The sequence below is a fragment of the Jaculus jaculus genome, chromosome 16, assembly GCF_020740685.1.
Source record: "Jaculus jaculus isolate mJacJac1 chromosome 16, mJacJac1.mat.Y.cur, whole genome shotgun sequence".
NCBI classification, from domain to species: Eukaryota; Metazoa; Chordata; class Mammalia; order Rodentia; family Dipodidae; genus Jaculus; species Jaculus jaculus.
In genome coordinates this window covers 67106523-67123570 of record NC_059117.1, presented here as the reverse complement: position 1 = coordinate 67123570, position 17048 = coordinate 67106523, and the positions used below count along the sequence as shown (strand labels likewise).

At 50.8% G+C, this 17048-nt stretch overlaps 1 protein-coding gene across 3 annotated transcripts in view; it reads left to right on the top strand.

The window, feature by feature from the left end:
* The window catches only part of Ptprg (protein tyrosine phosphatase receptor type G), an 873855-nt gene that overhangs the window by 786060 nt on the left and 70747 nt on the right, over positions 1-17048 (top strand). For all 3 annotated transcript variants that reach the window (XM_004661265.2, XM_004661264.2, XM_045136198.1), the window contains exon 13: positions 5081-5213. In XM_004661265.2, coding sequence (XP_004661322.1) covers positions 5081-5213 — 133 coding nt within the window. The remainder of the gene's footprint in view (positions 1-5080; positions 5214-17048) is intronic.

The following is a 17048-nucleotide window of genomic DNA, read 5'->3' as shown; positions in this document are numbered from 1 at the left end:
TTTTGGCTTACAGGCTCGGGGGGAAGCTCCATGATGGCAGGGGAAAACGATGGCATGAGCAGAGGGTGGACATCACCCCCTGGCCAACGTAAGGTGGACCACAGCAACAGGAGGGTGTGCCAAACACTGGCATGGGGAAACTGGCTATAAAGCCCATAAGCCCGCCCCCAACAATACACTCCCTCCAGGAGGCCTTAGTTCCCAAATCTCCATCAGCTGGGAACCTCGCATTCAGAACACCTAAGGTTATGGGGGACACCTGACTCAAACCACCACACTAACCTAGAATTCACTGTGTAGCTTCAGGACGGCTTCCAACTCACCGTGATCCTCCTGCCTTGGCTTCCCCACTGCCGGGATTGAAGACGTGCAGCGCCGTGGCTGACCATCGTCAGACTTGACTTTGCTCTGTGTCGCAGCTCTTGGGTTCAGTTCACCCTCCGTCTACTCAGGAACTGCCCCAGGGCACAGAGGCAGTAACCCCGGCTCTGCTGGCAGCCAAAAGTGTTTCCTGAGATCAAAGGTTAATGCTCCTGACTTAATATGATGAGGCTGCGACGATCTGCAATCCAGTAAGATGTTTGGAGAAAAAAAGCTCACAGACTCACAGCTGTTTCTAAAACATAATGTTAGCAATATTTTTTATATTTTATGTGTTTGTTTATTTGAGAGAAAGGGGGAGAGAGAGTGGGCACGCCAGGGCCTCTTATCCACTGCAGATGAACTCCAGACACGTGCTCCACCAAGTGCATCTGGCTTATGTGGGTGCTAGGGAACTGAACCTTTGTCCTTAGGCTTCACTTGCAAGCCCCTTGACTGCTAAGCCATCTGTGAAGCCCCAAGCACACAGCTTTTTTCAGCAGGTCGACACTGGTCCATTTTATTGTTATTAATCTCTTCCTGGGCCTAATTTATGCTCTAGGCTTCATGAGCAGCACTCAGGCCGTAGAAAGCACATGCCGTATATGCAGCTGGTGGGGTCTGCAAGCTCAGGCTTACTCGGGGGTCCTGTGCACACCCCTGAAGACACGGGGGGGGGGAGCTCCTAGTGCTGTTTGGTCCCCGAGGCGTTGGCATGGGGCATGGTCACTGGAGACCTGGGGCACAGCCCATACAGGATGCTAGGGGCGTCACTTTTCTGTAGGGGCCACGGGCTGAGCCAACAGCTGGGGGGCTCATCCTCAAGCCCAGCCGGTCTGGGCGGGGGCTCGTCTTGTGGCGACATGGCGGCTCGTTTCTTCCTGACCCTGTGTGTGTGTGTGAAGTGCTGTGTTGTGTGGCACCTACATTCAGGTATCACAGGGGAGACCAAGCATCCAGGGAGTGCTCCTGTGCCCCTGGTGCTGGGCAGGGATGCCAGGAGGAGCTGACGGGGAGGATGAGTGCTCGTGAGGATGAGTGGACGGTCGGTCGGGCCGTGGTGCTGGCAGAGGGGGAGGGGCAGCAACGAATTGATGGCGGTCACAACACCTAACATTAGCCAGGTGGTGGTGGCGGCAAGTGCCAAGCGACGTCCTCCATGTTGTGTACCATCTGACTTGTTTCATTATCACCCAACCACGATGCAGCAGGCAATATGCCACCTCCACTGCCCCCATCAGAGGAGGAAAGAGGCACAGAGAAGTTGTCCACTTTCCCAGAGTTGCGTAGATATTAGGGAGCAAAGACTTCTGTTTTTAATATTTATTTGCAAGGAGAGAGAGAGAGAGAGAGAATGAGTGCACCGGGGCCTCTGGCCACTACAGACTCCACATGCATGCACCACTTTGTGTAGCAGGCTTTACGTGGTTAGTGGGGAATCAAACCCACAACGTTAGGCATTGCAAGCGAGCGCCTTAACTGCTGAGCCATCTCTCCGGCCCTTCCTACTGTTTTAAACAGAGATGGAGATCGGTCCCGCTTAGGAAGCCTGCGGTGACAGTCAGTCCTGGCTGTGGGTGGCATGTGCGGTGAGACTGGCACAGGGGCATGGCGGCGTTAAGCACTTGATGCCAGGCACACTTCCAGGAGTGCCACACACCTCTCTCACCGAGTGTCCCCAGCACCGTGAAGCGAGTTCTTCTTATCCCATGTGATACATGAACAGCTCCAGGAGTAAGCCAGGGGGATGCTGGCTATAACACCTGTAAGTCCGCTCCCGATAATACACTGCCTCCAGGAGGCTTCAATTCCCAAATTGCCACCAGCTGGGCACCTAGCGTTCAGAACACGTACGTTTATGGGGGACACCTGGATCAACACCATAGCACAGTCAGGATTTGAACCTGGGATCTCAGCCCCGCTCTGCCCTAGAGACGCAGCAGAGAGCGAGAGCGTGGGGAATCTTCACCGGGCAGGCAGCCTGGGAGAAGGTCGCTGAAGAGGCCGAGGCAGGAGGATGAGGAGAAGACAGCCCCAGAGCCGGGAGAGCTGTGTGGACAGGAAGAGAAGGCATTTCGGGCAGGGGGACGGCACATGTGGCCACTGGTTGGACGAGCGTGGCTGTCACACAGTAGGGCAGGGTAGCAGGCCACACTCTCCCCCCCCCCCTGCGCAGGGGCTCGGGGTGACAGATTTCAGGATTTCGGCAGGAAGTGGAAACGTAATTCCAGACCACCTGGGCCTTGAGGACAAGGCGGTCCTGGGAAGTTGACGGTGCTATTGACTGTCTTGGACGCCATTTGGGAATCACTGTACCCCGCTTTGGGCTTTTAAGGAAAAGACGTGAGCAAACAAACAGTCAGGGTCAGAAGCCAACCGTTGTCAGACTCTTAGGTCATTTCCACGGCCCGTGGCTGCCAACTTGATGTCTCCACAAGCACCGTCCTCAGACCCTGTGTACAGAGGGCCTCCCCAGCGTCCTCCCCTAAAATACGATTACCAGGGCATCATGCAGGGCTGGGAAGAAAGAGTTCGGCCGTGCTCGAACCCCAGCTGGCTGTGAGTTCAAACTCAGTGATGACTGCAGCCTTGTGTGGTTTGGAACCTACCCCTCGGGGAACCTGGTCAAAACCTTCCAACCACAGTTCGTGGGTGACAGAAGCACCCGTTCAGATGTGGATGATACATGTGCCTCCGGGCCTCACATCCACATGGCCGCTGCTGAGGCCTGGAAAATTCTAGAGTGGCCCTACGGGCTTGGGCACATGTTTTAGTCAGCTTGGCATTGCTGACTCGAAACACCTGACCAAGAGCAGCCTGTGACAGGAAAGGGTTTATTGTTTTGCCTTATAGACTTGAGGGGAAGCTCCGTGATGGCAGGGGAAACAATGGCATGAGCAGAGGGTGGACATGACCTCCTGGCCAACATCAGGTGGACCATATCTGCAGGACAGTGTGCCAAACACTGGCTAGGGGGATGCTGGCTATAACACCCGTAAGTCCGCTCCCAATAAAACACTGCCTCCAGGAGGCTTCAATTCCCAAATTGCCACCAGCTGGGCACCTAGCGTTCAGAACACGTACGTTTATGGGGGACACCTGGATCAACACCATAGCACAGTAGAAATACTGCGGAGATATGCCAGTGACTGTTTAGAAACGTTAGCGGGAGAGGCTTTTTGGCCAAGAGGCCTTGTCAGAGAGCTCACGTTCTGCCCCTCACCCCTGCCAGCCACGCAGGAGCACCAGCGAGAACGGGTTTCCACAAGGAGTGGGAGAAGTCAGACACCAGGAATCCCCTTGTACCTGAGGGCTTCCTAGGGGGCAAATACCGGTGCACTTGCCCGTGTGACCTCTACCATCAGCCCTCCGGACACTTTTATTTTCTGTTAGAGATGACCGCACCACCAGCCAGATAAGTGCGCGGAGGAACTGACCTGCTGACGCGCTGCTACAGAATTATTCTGATTTGTAACTTGGGTTCCTCTGGTCAAATGCCATTGTGTCCCAGCGTGCGGAGGAGAGAACAGGCGTCAGATGTTTACCTGTGTGTCAAACCCCACGGTAACTCACATGACCCTTGGGCCCTTAGGACTAAAACTGGTGCCCACAGGCCCTTGCTGTTTTGACATCTAACTTTCCATCCTGGTCCCTCTCCCCTCCGTCTTTTTTTATTGCATGTGTATCTCGGTGTGTGTCCGCGTGCACACGTGTATGGAGGCCAGGGGAACACCCAGGTGTCAGCCCCCACACCCAGCACTACTGTGTGGGTACTGGGTCTCGCTCGAGCTCGGGTCTTTATACTTGGGAGGCAAGCAATCTACTGAGTCATCTCCCATCCTTTCTATATTTCCCCTCGGCTCGGCTAACTTCATCCTTCCAGGCTTGTCCTGAAAATCACTTCCCCTGGGCAGTGGAGCTCTTGTGCTTCCCAGACCCCATACTTGGTATGGCCCAGTCACCTGCGGGCAGAGCCCTCTCCTCGCTAGGACATAAGGCTGCCCCAGTCGAGATGCCACTGTAGCATCACCTGTGGCTTTGTGCCTGCCCGGTATTCACGCAGGAAAGGATCGGGGCTCAAAAAATCGGCTGGCCTCGCAGAGACAGCGCTATGTAAACAGAAGCTCCCTGGGGGTTAGAATCACTACCCCACACCTGTTCACTCCCCGTCTTCTCTCCTGCACGCTGGGGATAAGTGGGTCCCACCTGGTCCTGGGCCCTGTGCCTGAAGCCGAGGGCGTGTTTCCTATAAAGACCACCCAGCAGAATGCACCGTGGCAGACGGTAACGTACGTCTCACAGCTCCGAGTCTCTCCTCTTTAAGTATCTGCCCTAGACGCCAATTTCCTGCGCGGCCCACCTTCCTTCCCTTGGAACCCCGCTCCGATTAGCCCTGCCTTGAGACCTCAGGTGCCACCCCCACACCCAGCATCCATTCTTTCTCTCTCTCTCTCCCTTCACTCTGCTTGCAAATAAATTTAAAAAATTTTTTTAATTAAAATATCATCTTGAATCTTGTCGGAAAGTTCCGCTTCCAGACGAGGCCATATTTGGGTTGGGACTGGAGGACTGGAGAAACTGGAGATGGCTGCTGATAGCCCGTTTCCCCATGGCAGCCCAGTTCCATGGAAACCACACAAACTGGACGAGAACCCAACCTCGTGTCTGCCCCGCAGCTCGCTTGCCTGCCCGCTAACTGCCCCGGTTGGTTCTCTTGCAGCGGAAAAGAGCTCCTCTGGAGTGTTCGAGCACCCCGCCCCGGGGAGGATGGACTGGATCATCCCTCTGATTGTGGTTTCAGCCTTGACCTTCGTGTGCCTCATCCTTCTCATCGCCGTGCTGGTCTACTGGAGGTGAGCCGGGCAAGTGGCCAGGGGTGGCTCGCGGGGGAGGGGAGCCCCCGTGGCCTCTCTGTTCAGATACTTGAGACAGCTGGGACATGGCTGATGTCACCCCCGGGGTGACACTGTTGTCTCAGGAAGACGACACAGGCTGCGACCTTTGAAGCCAGGCACTCCTGATACGCTTAAGTATAGTGTGGGGGAGTCGTGGGGTTCCTAGTTCAAACCGCAGCTCTGCAGTTTGCCCTCTTCAGGTCTCTTCTGTTTTGCACGTGAGTTTCTGAACCTGCAAAGTGAGTAAATTCCATGTCGCTTCTGGCTTCCCGCGACCGTGGTGGTATCTTTCCTTGTGATCTCCACGTAGTGAGCACACGTAGCCTTTGAAGGTTTCCGTGGCCTTTTGCTGAAAGTTGAACTGGGTGATCTGAAAGCAGCTACCATGTTATGTGGTATTTGGTATGTGTGAGGTAAACATACTGGCTTGTTGAGTCATGCTTCCATCTCCGCTGTCCTCCTCGGTGTGCCCTGCTGGGAGCCAGCCGTGGTCTGCGTTTCTCACCCACGGCCTCAAGCCGGCACAGCTGAGCCAGTCAGGCCGGAGCAGAGGATGGCTCTGCCGCCTCCGCCCCCGACTTCCACACTTCAGCCCTTTCTCTAACGAGTTCCACCGTGGGGTGATTCATCTTGATTGTCAATTGGAGCGTAGTGAGAGACACCTGGAAAGCCAGGCGTCGGGGCTCCTGCCACTCATCCCAGCACTTGGGAGGCTGCGGTGGTCGTAGCATTGCCAGGGGTTGGAGGTCAGCTTCGAACTCGCAACACGAAACAGAGAGAAGCACTGGCGGCAGGTGGCAAGGGGAAGGGAGAGGTCTGGGAAGCTGGCTCAGCAGTTGCAGGTGCTAGTTGACAATGCTAGCTGGTCCTTGTTCAATTCCCATCCAACCCATGTAAGCCAGAGGCAAAAGGGGCTCATGTGTCTGAAGTTCGTAGTGGTATGAGGCCCTGGGGTACGTGCACACGCGTGTGTACACACACACACACACCTGCAAATTAATTTAAAATTAAAATAAAAACATCTGGGGCATGAGTGTGAGGGTATAAACCTAACCGAGAGGATTAACACGGGAGGGGAACACCCACCTTTAATGTGGGTGACACTGTCTCCCCACGGGCCCAGGTGTCTGAATAAGAAGGGGCCAAGGACTAAAATTGCCGACTGGTGGGCGCCTCATAGTCCTGCCGCCACGCCTCTCCCCACCATGGCTGACCACCCAGACCGTGTGCCAAAGTAAGCCCTCCCCCGCTTTGCCTCCTGTTTGGCCACAGTGCTGAGAAACTTAAACAACCTATAGAAACTAAGTACATCCTCACCCGCTTAATGTCCATGTGCTCTATTAGTTCTAAGCCCGAAAGTTTTCTGGGCAGAAGGGAACGGTCACAGCTCTCGTGGCACTTGCATTTGGGTGGGGACAGGCAATAAAGCCAGTTGTTCCCGGGCGTGGTGGCGCATGGTTTTAATCCCAGCACTCGGGAGGCTGAGGTACGGGAATGGCCGCGAGTTCAGGGCCATTCTTGGAATACAGACTGAGTTCCAAGCCAGCCCTGGCTAGATTGAGACCTCCTTTTAAAAAAATATTGCTGGACTGGAGAGATGGTTTAGCGGTTAAGCTCTTGCCTGTGAAGCCTAAGGACCCTGGTTCGAGGCTCGATCCCCCAGGATCCATGTAAGCCAGATGCACAAGGGAGTGCATGTATCTGGAGTTCGTTTGCAGTGGCTGGAGGCCCTGATGTGCCCATTCTCTATCTGCCTCTTTCTCTCTCTTTCTGTCACTGTCAAATAAATAAATTAAAATAAACAAAAGGGCTGGAGGGATGGCTTAGCGGTTAAGGCATTTGCTTACAAAGCCAAAGGACTCAGGTTCAATCCTCCAGGACCCACATTAGCCAGACGTACAAGGGGGCACACACATCTGGAGTTCATTTGCAGTGGCTGGAGGCCCTGGCGTGCCCATTCTCTCTCTCTCTCCCTCTTTCTCTATCAAATAAACAAATAAAATAAAATACTTAAAAAATAAAAATAGGGCTGGAGAGATGGCTTAGTGGTTAAGCACTTGCCTTTGAAGCCTAAGAACCTCGGTTCAAAGCTCGACTCCCCAGGTCCCACATTAGCCAGATGCACAAGGGGGTGTACGCATCTGGAGTTCGTTTGCAGAGGCTGGAGGCCCTGACGTACCTATTCCCTCCCTCCTTCCCTCTCTCTCTCTCTCTCTCTCTCTCTCTCTCTCTCTCTCTCTGCTCTCTCTGCTCTCTCTGCTCTCTCTGCTCTCTCTGCTTCTTTCTCTGTGTCACTCTCAAATAAATAAAAATAAACAAAAAATAGAATTTATAAAAGATAAAAATTTCTTTAAAAAGAAAATATCATCAAGCCGGGTGTGGTGGCACATGCCTTTAATCTCAGCACTTGGGAGGCAGAGGTAGGAGGATCACCGTGAGTTTGAGGCCACCCTGAAACTCCATAGTGAATTTCAGGTCAGCCTGGGCTGGAGTGAGACCATACCTTGAAAAAACAAAAATTACATATATATATATGTAATATATATATATAAAACACATATACCATATACATACAACATATATGTAACATATACAACATATATAATATATACATATATAATACATGTAATATACATATACCATAACATATATAACATACATATAAAACATGCATATACATGGCTAATATGGTGGTGTGAATCATGGAAACATCCCAACCTGAGGAGTTGGATCCCATCGGGGCAGTGGCGGGGCAAACATGGCCTTCTTCTAAGCCCAGCCAGATGCCCCTTCAAGTAGCTCCACCAGCAAGCGCAAAAGGCCCAGGCAGGAACACACTGGGCATGTGGCGGGAATAGCCCGGTAGTGGAGAAGGTGACTGGTGCGTCCGGCGCAGGCGGGCCAGGGCGGAGCCGGGCCTGACTTCAGAGCGGCGCGCGGCGGGGCTCAGTGGAGACGGGGGAGGACCCAGGTTGGCAGGACAGCCTGAGAGGTGCCTTGGTGGCCGGGGGCATCCGTTACCATCAGTGGGCTTTGGAGGTGGGCAGCAGAAGGCGCTGGCCTGCTGGCTGTGAGTCCTTGGGCCTGTTCTCAACTGGGGAGGGTGTGCAGCAGTATCTACCCTTACAGGCTCACAATAATGACAGCTTAGAGGTATGTACCTACCAGTCACGGGGCACATTCCCTTGAGGAAACGAGAAGGGGTTGCACTTCTGGACATCTTAGTCCAGATGGAAAATCCATTAATGGTTCATGCCAGGATATTTTTGTGACTTTTCTCTAAAGCTCAGTCTTAGCTCTCATCTAGTAGAGACTATATTTGAGCTTTTACCAAACTCCTCATGGCAGAAACACAGAGATGACTGTAAAAGACAAAATCCTTCCAGAGACAGGAGAATAAAATTGAATTAGTGTTAGACTGATGAGCTGGCGAAGCGTGAGAACAGCCTAGAGGGAACAAGGGCCTTTTTTATATCCCGCTTTTCTTCTGTTATTAATGTGAACGAAGAAAGAACTAGGGAACCCTCATGGAGAACTGGCAAGTGCAGAAGAGAGGTGCGTCACGTGTCCCCTGGGCCGTGAGGATGGGAGCTAGCTCTGCATTGCTTCTCTCGCCCTCTGAGACGCAGAGATCACGGTGAGGGGGGGGGGGCTCACAGAAGTTGAGCACTGAGGCAGGTCACCACCTCTTGAATGGTGTCCTCGGGTGACAGGCCAGGTACCAGCTGGCCATCTTACGATGGCAGCATTCTCCACCACAACTAAAGACCGCTTGATTCTTTGCAGTAATGAGCTAGGTGCGTAGTTACGTTCAGCGGTCACGTGGGGCTGGTGGTGGTGTGAGCTGGTGAGTCTGCCGAGAAGTGGGAACTTAAACCCAGGGTCTCTGAATTCTCTTTTGACCACTTTCCTGCTGTATGAACTTGATCACGCCCAGAGGGTCCATTGTGCATGCCAGGCACTGTGCCAAACACTTGGGTGGCACCATGTCATGTGGTTCATACAAATCTCTGTGGTAGGCACTGTCATTGTCCCCTTTCCTTGACCTTGGAAGAGAAAAGGAACTAACATGTGTTGAGTTCCTACTGTGGGCCAGGCAGCATGTTCTATTATCATTCACAGTGTTAGTCAGAAACCTTTTCTGTTGCAATTAACAAAAGCCATTTCAACTTGCCTTAAGCACCAGGAAAATAAAATGGTATTGATTCATTAAATTGAAAGTTCCAGGAATGTCAGGCATGGCTGGACCTGGAAGATGGGGCAAAGATCTGAGGTCCTGGCTGGCATGACCTGCTTCTCTGGCTGTCCCTGTGATCTGCCCCTGCCCCTGCCGTGGGACCCCTTACTGTTTCCACCTGGTGCCATCTGGCCATGTGGGGGCTTAAATCTCTCCGTCCTAGCAGAAAGGGACTTTATCACCTCTAACACTCCCAGTTAAGTCCAAAGATGGCGTCTCTTACGTCTGACTTTTGGTCCTTTGTCCGGTCCGTCTCCAGACTCTTCTGACGTCCAGCGAGATGTGACGTTGCTTGTACTTGTGGTCACTACAAGTGGCGGGAAGGGTGATGAGCACAGGTGCCCTCACAAGCTTGGGCTGACATATGGACCAAGGTGTTGTCCTAATGGACCATCCAGTCTTAAAGCAGTACCTGGTTTTGACAAGTCAGCTCTGTGTCTGTGCCGAGTGGCCTTCGGAAGCCACCGTGTGAAGGTGGTGACCCCTGTGCTGACCAAGCTCCCACCGCTTGTCGCATCGTTGCTGGGCTTGGAGATCGAGGAGGCAGTCCTTTGGCCCAGGTGGTCCACTGAAGAATTGGGTGACTAAGAATATGGAGGACAGGAAGTGTTTGGATTAGATATGTCCAGGCTGGGCTTCAGCCTAGCCTGGGAGGAAGGTTAATGTCAGGAAAAACGTCTCAAGGAAGCAGTTGTCTGAACAGTTAGAAGCCAGTGGAGGGGGCTTAGAAGGAATGAGGCTGGAGAGAGAAAGAGATCGTGACCTTCCATGAGCAGATGCACTGGTCCACTGTCATGGGTGCAGATGGTGGGTCACCTTGGGGGTGATGGATGCCACTGTAGGCATGTATGCCTTACCCTGAGGCTGGGTGTCCCTGGAGGAGCCACAGCCACAGGGGACAAGGCCTAAGAGAGGCAGTGTCGAGTAGTTTTTAAGTAGGAACATAGGTCACAGCCCGAATCTGGAGCCAGGCTTCACCAGACAGGGCCCAAGTGACCAGCGCACTTGTGTTAACAGAGGTACTAATTCCCAAAGGATGAAAATTAGCTGCAGGAGGCTGAAAAAAAAAATACTTGTTTATTTTGTATGTAAAACATGCATAAGGTATTTGCACAGATATGGTGGTACACTCGTAGCATTGAAATGACATTGGACTGGGCTGGAGAGATGACTTAGTGGTTAAAGCACCTGCCTATAAAGCCAAAGGACCCAGGTTCAATTCCTTAGGACCCACGTAAGCCAGATGCACAAGGGGGCATATACATCTGGAGTTCATTTGCAGTGGCTGGAGGCCCTGGAGTGCCCACTATCTCTCTGTGTCTGTCTGTCTCTCCTCTCAAATAATTTTTTTTTTTGAAATTACATTGGACTAGGAGATTAGAGGCAAAGAGAACTTGGTGGGGCAGTGCCAGAGAAATCCAGAATAAGAAGCACAGCCTGTCATGAAGGTTCCTGCAGCAGCCTCAGAGGGATGGACTGGACAGATGGCTTAGCAGTTAAGGCATTTGCCTGGGAAGTGTAAGGACCTGGGTTCAATTCCCCAGAACCTACGTAAGCCAAATGCACAAGGTGGCACATGTGTCTGGAGTTCACTTGCAATGACTAGAGGCCCTGGTGCGCCCATTTTCTCCACATCCCTACCCTCACAAATAAGTAAATAAAAATAAAATACTTAAAAAAAAAAAACATAAGCAGGTAGGGACTGGTTAGTTCCAGTCCCAGGGCTCAGCAATGATGACTTTTATATATTCTCTGCGTGTTACCATAGCCCTGACTTCACAGAATAGATATTCAATTTTGGATCCATGTGTGTCTAAAAACTTTGTAATTTTTTTTTTGTTTTTGAAGTAGGATCTTTCACGCTAGTTCAGGCTGACCTGGAATTCACTATGTAGTCTCAGGGTGGCCTCAAACTCATGGTGATCCTCCTACCTCTGCCTCCCAGGTACTAGGATTAAAGACGTGCGCCACCATGCCCAGCTTGTAATTTTAAAAGAATCAAACTTACAGATCTAACTATTCTTTAAATGGAATCACATTGTGGGACAAAGTCTCCAGGAACCTGAACACAGCATGTAGCTTATGTGAAGTATATTTATTCTTCAGAAGGATCCAGCCTAGCAATAGCTCCAAGCCATCAGCGTATAGCTAAATATAGTATAAATGTAGGTTGACCAACTGAGCAGCATTACTGTAGGCCAAAGCGGGAGAGAGAGAGATTTGTTTGGGCAGGCAATGCTAGGAAGAAGCTTCAGGGCAGTGTTGACACCCAGAGGCCAGCCTTGGGAACCTAGGGCTGGCTAGACTGAGTGGACATCAGGAGCCGCTGCCTCAGCCTGGCGGGCTTCTGTCTCACAGGGTCAGACCATCTTCCACGGCGGCCCTGTCTGCAGAGTGTCTGCAGATTGCTGCAGCAGAAGCAAGAGGGACCGCGGGCGCCCCGCTCCTAGCTGCTTGGCCCAGGAGCGGAGCCTCCACCTCTACTCAGCACGGATTGGCCTCCCAGCCCCGAGTCACATGTATTTGAGAAGTCTTGCTGCAAATGTCCTTCAATATCTCCACTCATGGGCATCATTACATTCTAAATATGTGTCCTGACAGGAGCAACCTTGGACCCTCGTCACTGATCTCTGTTACTTCAAAAATGTGTGTGTGAGCCAGGCGTGGTGACGCACGCCTTTAATTCCAGCACTTGGGAGGCAGAGGTAGGAGGATCACTGTGAGTTCGAGGTCACCCTGAGACCTAAGACTACATAGTGAATTCCAGGTCAGCCTGAGCTAGAGTGGGACCTTACCTTGAAAAATCAAAAAAATAATAATAATAATCAATAAATAAAAAATAAAAATGTGCGTGTGTGTGTGTGTGTGTGTGTGTGTGTGTGTGTGTGTGTAAAACAAAGCTCTGTATGCGTATGAGAGATCTGAGAGCCAGCGTCCCACCGAGGGCTGTGTGCAGCAGTGAAAACAATATGAGGCTTCACATTGTAATAATATCAGACGAAACGTTACTGGTAGGGTGCTACAGTTTTCTCTTGAGTGGTGGCAGAAGTCTGTCTCACAGAGACATGGAAGCTTGAAGCTGTAACAGTGAAGAAAGTTCTCATGAAGGTAGGAAAAAAAAATCATGCAAAGAGATTTTGAGCAAAAGACAGAGCCAAAGGCAGGCCATTGAAAATGCAGTCAGCTGACAGGCGCCGCCTCTCGTGAGCGGCACCCTGTCTTGCGCCTGGTGGATCCCATCAACGTTGAGATCCGTGTCGGCCGTGGGGTGGTTCGAAGCTGCTGCAGGCTGTTCAGAGCGACTGGAACACGTTTAGAATACGTGAGCAAAGAAACCCACTCAATAGTTTTGAAGTGTGCCATTTTGGCCTCGTTCCTCGAGATGGGAACAACACAGCTTTTTGAATGAACAGCCAGGAAGTGCACTCTGCCGAGCCGCCGTCTTCCCAGGGACAAGCTGCTTGTGTGACATTAATGTTCCTGGAAAGCCTCAGGCCAGTCCAGCTGCTGCCACTCAGAAAGGAGGGGACGTTTCGGAAGGTATCTTTTTGATTTGTGTATTTTGAAGAGGATGCTAAAAGGGTGACGGGTGTCCAGTCAGCCTGCTGGGGAATGCCGCTTGCTTATGGCAATGCCAATAGTTCAGCTCTCTTGGGAAAGACATCTTTGTGCACCTACGGTTACTGCAAAACCTTGCCAACTGGGTTCAGTTCCCCAGCACCCACGTAAAGCCAGCTGCGCTAACTGGCACGTACACCTGGATTTGTTTGCAACAGCCAGATGTGCTGGCATGTCCATTCTCTTTCTCTCTGCTTGCAAATAAAAATCTAAACAAAATATTTTTTAAAACATAATTTATTGTCATGAGTCGATCCTCCTCAGTAACAATGATGCTCATGGAAACAAGTGAGCTTTGTGGACACTAGGTGTGCACTGGGGGACAGAGTGTAAGAAATATGAAGGGGATGCCACGCACACATGCGTGGGAGACCCGTGTTGGCAGAATGGGGGCCCAGCAAGCACACAGGTGCGTGCAGAGGTTGAGTGTGGGCACATGGTCACACGCTGTTCATGCTCAGGGCATGACTTGTGCTTCACTGGGACACGGGTCCTTTCTAGAGATCCACAGGAGTGCCAGTGAGGCTCAGAGCAGCTGGGAGCAGGTGCACGCTCCACACCCACCTGCCTTTATAGCCAGTCTCGGCGGGCTTGCTCGCTGGTCACGGGGTCTGAACTAGATCCTCGCCCACCCCGACACCGTCACGAAGACCAGGGCGCTAAGATCTCGCCTAAGTAACCAATGGGCTAGGAAGATGGCTCAGTGGGTAAGGGGCTTGTCACACAAGCCTGAGGGCTCAACTCTCCATCCCTGGCACCTACATAAAATGCCAGGCATGGTGGCACACACATGTATTCCCAGTGCTGGGAATGTGAAGGCAGAGACCCAGGTTTGATTCCCCAGGACACACATTATCCAGATGCACAAGGGGGCACACCACATCTGGAGTTCATTTGCAGTGGCTAGAGGCCCTGGAGCGCCCATTCTCTTCCTCTATCTCTTCCTCTGTCTCTCTCTCTGCTTCTTTCTCTCTCACTCTCTCAAATAAATAATTTAAAAAAATTTTAAGTAAAAGTGTAGAGCAAGTGAGGAAGACAACCAATGTTGACCTCTGTTTTACACACACAGACACACAGGCCCATGCGTGCATTCCCCCATACATGTGCACACACGGAAGCCACGCAAGCCCTCCCTGCCACTGCCACCACTGCCTCCAACAATAACGGTTGAATTAAAAAGACTTCACGACACCCCGGCATAAGCCTCATCACACCCCAGGCTTTGGGTATGCTAAGTCATGCTCTTACTACTCAGTTGCATCTCCAGCCCACCCCCCACTTTTTTTTTTTCTTCAAGTTTTGAGGCTTAGTCTCGAACTCACAGTTCTCTTGCCTCAGCCCCTATGGAGTACATGGAATTACTGGTGTGGATAGACCACCACATTCTGTGTTCATTCCCTTTTCTTTTTCTGTTTTTCTTTCTCCCTCCCGCCAATCCTAGAAACCAGGGTTGTAGGGAGAGATGCATCCTTATTCCCAAAAGGGAAACAGTTTCCAGAAGGGAAGCGGACTGACCAAAGTCATCTTGATCATGGCTTTGATTTTCTTAAACCTAGGATTTTTTTCAGAAGGTACCAAGATGAAGTGACAGGAGTGCTCAGCATTGAAACATCTCTATCACACCTTCCAAGGCTCTGTGTCCATTGGGGAAGAGGTGGCGGAAAGAATGTAAGAGCCAAAGGAAGGGTAGGACTCCTTACAACGTGCTCCCTCCAGACATAAAATGGCCTGGATATCCATGACCTCACAGTGCCTGACACTACCTACACAAGACCATCATAATAGGAGGAAAAGATCCTGACATCAGAATAAAAGACTGATTGAGAGGGGGAGGGGATATGATGGAGAGTGGAGTTGCAAAGGGAAAGAGGAGGGAGGGAATTACCATGGTTTATTGTCTATAATTATGGAAGCTATCAATAAAAGCATATTTTATTTTTTTACTTATTTGAGAAAGAGAAGCATATGGGGCAGGGCACACCAGGGCATCTGGCCATTGCAAACGAACTCCAGACACATGTGCCACCTTGTGCATGTGGCATATGTGGATCCTGGGGAATTGAACCTGTGTCTTTAGCCTTCTCAGTCAAGTGCCTTAACTTCTAAGCCATCTCTCCAGCCCCAAACCTAGGATTTTATATTGCTAACATAAGACTTTGTCATGGCCCAATGGTTCATTCCTGTGCTTGCTCGTGGGACGACCATGTCTGCTTCATGCCAGGGACTGGAGACTTCCCCAGGAGATGGGATTCCCTCCTTGCAGGAGCTCCAAGCTTTCTGGAGGAGACAAGACTGAAAATCATTCCCAACCAGCAGTCTCTAGACCAGTTTTACTTAGCTGATATGCTGTTTTTAACATTTTGTACAATTTGAAACTAGCATCTGACTGAAACCCCAGCTGCCTGGGTTCTCCTGGTGAACTGCAGATACCGTAACGTCGTTCTTCTGTTCCCTTGTAGCATTGTTGGGTTGAACTCGGCTGATCCTGTGATCCTTTTGTTTGCCAGTAGGTCCGCATCTGTCCTTGGTACTACTGTCCCTTGCCTGGCCCCTGGCACCCAGGAGTGGCTCAGTCTGTGGTCTCCCTGGCTCCAGCCACAATAAAGGACGATCATGTGCTCTGGAACCGACTTGACCATGGCCAGGGTTTGGTGGGAAGGAGCAGCAGCTAGAGAGGGCTTCTTGGAGAAAAGGAGATTTGAGCTGGGAATTTTTTTTTTTTTTTCAGAGTAAAGGAACAGGACAAGTGTGCGGACAGAGGCCGCTGTGTAGAAGGGATGGATGCCAATGCGGCCGCCTCGTGCTCTGCGGCCCCTCCTTCCCGCAGACAGAGCACAGGCCACGTTCTTATCTTCCCAGGGACTTGACTTTTCTTTTTCTTTTTTGGTTTTTGAGGTAGGGTCTCCCTCAAACCCAGGCTGACCTGGAATTCACTATGTAGTCTTAGGCTGGCCTCAAACTCAATGGCAATCCTCCTACCTCTGTCTCCTGTGTGCTGGGATTAAAAACACAGGCTTTTTTCCCCCTTTTATTACCATCATTATTATCATTAGCTAGATTTTTGTCGGTGGCTTCACTGTTAGTCGCTCAGTGTACTCTTGTTCTGCAAAAATGAGACTCCAAAGGGAAGTGTCTGACAAACTTTTAGAAAAATCTGAGCTTCCAACTCATTCTCGGTGGCTTTGCAAGATTTTATCCTTTCCATGAACAGGTTGCTCCCTAGGCCACAGGTGGTTCATGTTTTGGTTTTGTTTAGTTTTGTTTTTTTTTAGATTTTCAAAGTAGGGTTTCCCTCTAGCCCAGGCTGACCTGGAATTCACTATGTATTCTCAGCGTGGCTTTGAACTCACAGCGCTCCTCCTACCTCTGCCTCCGAGTGCTGAGATTAAAGGCGTGCGCCACCACGCCTGGCACAGTTTGCTTTTTTAAAACTGGGGATTGCCTCTGTAGCTCATCTCTACCCAGAGCTTGTTTGTACATATGGCCACAGTTATAGACTTTAAGAAACATCATTAATAATATATATTTTTTGCTATTTAATTCTCCTAAGCCTGTGTGTCAATCCAGTAGGGAGAACTAAATACACATTTCATGATGCCCCAAACTGAACTTGCCTCAGAGAGTTAAAATTTATGATGACACAGTGGTGTCAAACTTCCTGGCTCTGAGATGCTATCACGAATGGGAAGAGAACCTCTTGAGGCCCCAAGTGTTCAAGAAGATAGTCTTTTTTTTCTTTTCTCTTCTCTTCTCTTCTTTTCTTTCTTTTCCATGTAACTGTTCAGGGAGCCCTGAGTCACATGGCTGTCAGTGCCTCCAGTCCCAGGCAACTTTTTTTTTTTTTTTTTTTTTTTTTTTTTTGCTCAATAACTGTTTCCCAAATGGCTACTTTGGGGGTCTTTCAGAATTCATGAGAGCTGTCAGTTGTTATAGTAACG